Source organism: Phoxinus phoxinus (assembly GCF_949152265.1).
Source record: "Phoxinus phoxinus genome assembly, chromosome: 22".
Classification (NCBI taxonomy): Eukaryota; Metazoa; Chordata; class Actinopteri; order Cypriniformes; family Leuciscidae; genus Phoxinus; species Phoxinus phoxinus.
The window spans coordinates 11,774,368-11,780,574 of NC_136897.1; the positions used below are offsets into that span (position 1 = coordinate 11,774,368).

Genomic DNA, 6,207 nt, shown 5'->3' on the forward strand with positions numbered 1-6,207 from the left:
CTTTTTTAACCGGTAAAAAAGTAATAATAAAAAAACAAAACAAAAACAAAGAAAATAAGATAATGAGCAGGAAAATGGCTATTTAATATACTACCCTATTTCAAAGGTCTCAGTCTAAACAAATAAGCAGCACGAGTACTGCTGTCATTAAAACAAGAGGGACAAATACAAACAATAAAACTTAAACAAAGTAGAAGGACTTAATATTGTCTCGGTCTTTAGGGCCCCCGCCACACATAACGTTACATGTCATTTACATGATAATAAACTCAATATTGTTAATTGTGTTGATTTACAAAGGCAATACTACCAGGCGTATCATAGAATCAACCCCCTCCAAACATCACTAAAAAGGAAATGTTGAAGTGGTGTTTACATAAACACCAAAAAGCTCAAGTTCAAGGTTACAACTTGTAAGAGTAGATTTTGTGTTTGTTGTTTTGAGTGTGAGAATGCAAGGTTGAGTTCGACAGGGAGTGCCCTGTCCATTTCTCCAACATATGGTTTGATAACACACAGGCTCTGTTTAAATATTGTGCAGGTAGAGGATCATGCCACTTTAGTACAGAAACACAGACCTACACTGGTAGACAGCAGCATATTTCACTGGGAAACCTCTGGCACTCTCCCATGATATTTTACACATGCCATAAATGGTCCAAATGTGCAGTGTGAGGTCAGTGAGTTAGTCGCCGTCTGACACACTTCTTGTAGTCATTAATACCATGAGCTCTGGATTGCCATTTAACCTTGAGCTTACACACACACACACACACAAGAGGTTCTTGACTAATTGATAATTTTATGGATGTAGTTATAATTAATTCATTTTTATATTTTATTAAATTTTATGACCTATACAGCTCGTAAAGATACTTTATCACTAAAATAAACACAAATTTAGGGATAGTTGGGATTGGGATAGTAAAAAAAAAATACTCACCCTCAAGTTGTTCCAAACCTGTACGAATTTCTTTCTTTTACTGAACACAAAAGAAGATATTTTGAAGAATGTCAATAACCAGTTGAAGAATTGTCTAAATAACTTTTTTTCAAATTGGCTTAAACTGTCTTTATATACCAATACATAATTAAAATGTAAGTAGCCTACTTTGAAAAAGAGAGTATAAAAATTGAGTGACTATAGTGTATTTAATGTTCAAAAAACACAGCTCATTAATTCCATTCGGGACGAAAAAAGTGATTGGCTTGCGTGACTGTCACTCTCCGTCGCCATGACTACCGCCGCTATTATTGGCTCTGCCCACGTGCGTGCAGTCGCGCACCCGTTTTTAGGTGGGAGTGAATGGAATTAATGAGCTGTGTTTATTGAAGATTAAATACACTAGAGTCACTCAGTTTTTTATACTCTCTATTTCAGAGTACTTGCATTTTAATTATGTATTGGTATATAAAGACAGTTTAAACAAATTTGAATAAAAGTTTTTTTTAGACAATTCTGACCTACCCTACCTTTAAGGAGAAATGTACTAAATGTTTGCATACTACTTTTGTGGTTAACAGGTTATTTAATGTTTTTAGCAATGAAATATGTTTACGAGCCGTAGGTTCAATATATGAAGCGACTGACGGGACCCTTTAAGCTTCTATATAGAGCGTAGATAGAAAAAAAGTGATGCTTTGAAAGTTTTTAATATTTTAATGTTAAGCAAAAAGGTCTGCACAAATGTCCCTATTCTATTTTCATGGTAGTCTGTGTGTATTACCAGGTGTTTGTCATTAAACATTAAATAATAACAAATAGTAATTGTTTCTATTTGCTCTTATTTTATGATGGAGCTGGATTTTGTCGATTGTGTTAAATTTTCCTGTGCTTGAATAAACCATACATTTGATTAGAGACCTTTTTTGTAAATGTAATTTATATGTTTTTCAACTTAAAATGCCATATGGCTGATGTGTTGTAGGGGTGGGTTGTCCAGGGATGCCTTGCAGTAGGGCTTGGGCACAAAAGCTTCGTTGTGGGTGGTCCTGAAGTCGTGTTTGCTGTGCCGGGGCCTGATATGACTGTCTTTAACCTAGAAAGAGATTAGTACAAGGTCAAGATCAGCTCTAAAACTTTGGTAAACTTATACTAAACCTACGTCAAAGAACTAGCACGTCGGCTGCATCTGGGCAAAAAAAGTGAAGCTTAAACATTCTGCAAAAACTCCAGCCGACGGCCAACTAGCATGTGCATTCTGCGCCTGTGTGAGAGATAGTAACCATCCACAACAGAAGACGACAGTAGTCTGTATTCGTCGTTCAAAATGAGGAACCGTGAACTAGGAATGCGAATTTATGAACCGTAAACAAAGCAGCGCTCCCTTACAATTTAGATTGTCAGCTTGGTGTGTCCTGGCCCTTAAGGTTGTAGGCCAGGTAATTGAACAACTATATTATACTGTACAACCCACCAAAGTGGGAAAACAGTTCCAGTTTTATGGAGACTTTTAAGTAAATGACTTATCATCACATGGTTTTAACCAAAGTTTAGCACCACCAGGAGAGCCAAGGCCCATCTCACAGCTCAAGACAGTGTAAAAACAGACCAATGTCTATGTTTACGTTTCATGGACTGCAGAATAAATGTGAAACCAGTGAGCTGGAGTTTATCTGCTGTGAAATGTCAATATTTTACCTGCTGAAGCTGGCTAGGGCTCAGCTCCTGTCTTCTAGAGTTCAGGGGGACAAAATCTTTTTGCACGGTCGAAAGCATCCGATCTGGCTCTAAAAAACAAGAAGATCAGAAAAATATTTGATATTAATAAATATCATATTACAGAGATCATTGAAAATGTACATTATTTTTGGCGTATATACTTTTTTTAATGAATATTATTTAATATTTTCTTTTGGTAGGTAACCTAAAATATTCTTGATGTAGTAACATTTAAATTTTAACAACTTCTAATCTATTAATAAAAAAAAAAAATAAAAAAAAAAAATATATATATATATATATATATATATATATATATATATATATATATATATAAGGCTGAATCAACCTGACAATATCTAATGTGAGCAGGTTATTTTAGGTGACTATTCAATGTGAAAATGCAGGTTAGTAACCCAAAAGTACCTTGCTCAAGCAGCACATAGCTAGGTGGGTAGATGGGTGGCTTGGGACGGTCCACTTCTTTTGATGGGAACTGCTCCTGTGATGTCGTGCTGTAGAAACACCCAGCCAGATCAGGCCGCCCGAATTTTACATCGCTCAAAGTCCTGATACAAGATCCGTCCACATGCTCTGGGAACTGAGTGCGGTCTATCTGATAAAGCAAGCACTGCTCAGTTAGGAAACACACACTTTGTATTTAGATCTTCAAGCATGAGGCAAGACGCAACAGGGCAGACCTTTGGGAAGAAGCACTGGTTTGTTGTTGACAGTCTCTCCTGGTTGCCCTCTAGTGACTCTCCTTTGAACACAGAGCTGAGGTTCGGGTCTCTGCGCTCTAGGTGAATAGGGCCTGGTGAAAAAAAAAAAGATGTTTATGTCATAATATGTTTTTGTCGATGATTGAGTCTACATAAATTCACAAAAGTTAATAATAAAGCCCAGTGAACAGATAAAACCGGCTTAGCATTTTTTGAAAAGAGAGACTCTGAATACTATATAGGCACTGAAGCAGGCCAACAAGTGTTAGATAAACCCTCAAATATGATGATGATACCTTGTAATGAATATACTGTAAAGGTAGCTATAGTTTCACTCATAAAAACTATTTACAATGAAATAATAAAGAAAACGTCTGAATTAATGTCAGGATTTTCAGTATTTAAAAAGCAGAATTAAAAATGAATAATAAATAAATGATGACAAAATTAAATCATTAATTAAAAAATAATCTGAAAATGCATTTGAATATTACATTTGATTCAAATATTAACTTAATGCGTTAGATAGTTTAAATAGTTGAAGAACATTATACGGCATAACAAAAAATACATGGTATCCAATTATTGTACATACCACATTTGTGTGCACGAAATTCCTCAGATGAGGTTGTTATCCATTTTTCATCAGCAAGTTCCCGGAGGTTGATGGGCCGGGATTTATTTATCTTGGGAAGCAGACATTCCCTGAACTTAGCATAGCTGTTTAAAAATAAAATAAAAAAGGTTTTAGATTTCCTATCTCATGCACACTGCTCTCAACTGGAAAGTATGTGCGATCAGATGTTATTCACACAGCTTTCCTGTTAGGTTTGTATACATGTTTTGTGTTTAGGCAGGATGGTTATCAGTACCTGTGGGCACCAGATTGACTGAAAGAGCTGGAATATGTTGTTTGTTTGCCCAGTATCTTTTCACGATCTCCCATCGCTACAGATGAATACTGAATCCGTTGCTGAACGAAAGACAAAGAAAGAAGAAAGATGTTATTGAACTGCAACATTATTGGTTGTCTCTGAAACCACTGCAAATTATATAAAAGGAATTACCTTTTCTGCGGACTGAAGAGGAGAAGGAGTAGGACACCATCTGTACTGGAACTGCTCATTATAACTGGAGCTGAATTCATCCTTTTTGTCCTCTTTCAGACTTGACCCGACACCTTATTGATAAAAAGAAAGCCTCTTATATCCACTCATAAAATACAAAAAGACTGTGAGAGTATGCACAATGAGATATAGAAAGGACTTAGGTGCGCAGTGGGTACCTGTGGCTGTGTTCACTGTTTCCTTTGCCCCGAGGTCTGATGACACTTCATGTTTGGTGTAACTGGATCTGTACGTAGTTTCAGGACATTTGCTCCCCGGGAGACTTATCCTGACTGCGGTGGTGGGACGAATTATTTGGGCTGCAGACATGGGCAAGGGCTTGAAGTCTGCTTGAGTAGTCTCGAAGTCTCCACACCTGTTCTCAGAATGCATTTTAAAGTTGGTTCTCTGCATCGTGAGGTGGGTTATCATTGGCGGGATGACATGGATCATGGGATGGGAAGGGAAGGACATCGCGGTCTCTGTCTGGTCCTTTCCCAGGTAGTTCTGGTCTCCACGCTGTAAAAGTGTTGAGACGGGTACAAGGATAACAGCTCTTTTCGGCATGGCGGTGTTGTCAAATGATTTAAAGTGGCTCTTGTTCGTTGTTCTATACATGCAGTTTGCGCCATCCAAAAATGGTACATTTGAAATCCTTGACTGAATCATCTTGAATAGCTTCGCAAAAAGTAAACGGAGATTTTAAAAAGCAAAAAAGTGCGATTGAAATCTATTGAAACGCTTAAAGCAGCTCAAACAAATCTCTCTTCTCTCTTGCATCTATGATGTCACAATTCCTTTTCGCCACTCCACGATTCCCGCCAATATCGTTCGAATGAATACACGTAGAAATGTATGCTTTTTACATTGGGTTAAATAATATACGTATTTAATACATAAAATCATACAATTATTTTACCTTGTTTCATTCTCGCTACGTTCTTGTCCAAACAGAAAGGCAAAGTGGGGTACCAATTCAATTTGTTGTGGAGACATTAATTATTAAATGTTTTCCAAGACAACCATTGTAGCGGGTCTCTGCGTAGCTCACTCAAGTTATTTGGAGTTGTCGAAGAGGTTGAACACATTTTAGGACGCTTGAACCCTCCACAACCTTTTGATATGAAGTAATTTGTTTAGAGCAATCATGCTCTTTTCGATTGAGGAGAGCTTTTACTCTCCAGTAGGTGGCAGTATTGAGTCAACTGCAATCAGGCACATTTATAGTGGTCCCCAAAACAATAACAACTTTTATATATTTATCTAGATCGTGTTGATATACTGCTGACCAAAATAAAATGTCATGTCAAATATTTATGCCAGAAATACTGGATTATGTCTATTTACCAGATCCCGTCAGAAGACTGAAGTGAGGATTTTTCTTTTAGCAGTAGCCTGAATAATGTTTTTTACAACATCGTCCTGTGCCGTTTTTTAAACCATTTTTTAAATTGAGACGTTCTCATTAAGACAATATATATAAACTATGTAGAAGTTAAATTAATTTAAAATCAAATGTAGTTTAAAACAAATGTAAATGTTAAGAATGGATTTGCATTATACAACAAAATATCTATTCAGGTTGCAAAAAAATTGTTTGCAGATGCTACTTGATTTAATATTTTGTTATATAATGGAATGATACTCAGACATTTTGAATTAAATGTGACTATTCTTTTGGAGCCACTGTGTAATTATTAAACAAATTATTAATATT

At 36.3% G+C, this 6,207-nt stretch overlaps 1 protein-coding gene across 2 annotated transcripts; it reads right to left on the bottom strand.

Moving 5' to 3' along the window:
* Nucleotides 1-1,635: 1,635 nt before the first annotated feature.
* On the bottom strand, nt 1,636-5,616 carry LOC306990902 (uncharacterized protein). Of its 2 annotated transcripts, XM_079598222.1 has the most exons (9): nt 5,410-5,616; nt 4,670-5,009; nt 4,452-4,564; nt 4,257-4,357; nt 3,980-4,104; nt 3,364-3,476; nt 3,089-3,278; nt 2,642-2,730; nt 1,639-2,039 (listed from the first exon to the last, which is right to left on the bottom strand). In XM_079598222.1, the coding sequence occupies exons 2-9, from the start codon at nt 4,962-4,964 to the stop codon at nt 1,899-1,901; spliced, it is 1,167 nt and encodes a 388-aa protein (XP_079454348.1). In that variant the 5' UTR covers nt 4,965-5,009; nt 5,410-5,616; the 3' UTR covers nt 1,639-1,898. The 2 variants fall into 2 exon arrangements, with proteins under 2 accessions (XP_079454347.1, XP_079454348.1); XM_079598221.1 differs by lacking the exon at nt 5,410-5,616 and having other exon boundaries at nt 1,636-2,039; nt 4,670-5,313.
* Nucleotides 5,617-6,207: the final 591 nt, after the last annotated feature.

What these genes read in the sequence shown, in the direction of transcription:
- LOC306990902 (XM_079598221.1), bottom strand. Translation starts at nt 5,159, where the DNA reads ATGATTCAGTCAAGGATTTCAAATGTACCATTTTTGGATGGCGCAAAC. An exon ending in AACAGTGAACACAGCCACAG is followed by an intron (nt 4,565 to 4,669) that starts GTACCCACTGCG and finishes TTTATCAATAAG; the next exon opens with GTGTCGGGTCAAGTCTGAAA. An exon ending in ATTTCGTGCACACAAATGTG is followed by an intron (nt 3,477 to 3,979) that starts GTATGTACAATA and finishes TTTTTTCACCAG; the next exon opens with GCCCTATTCACCTAGAGCGC.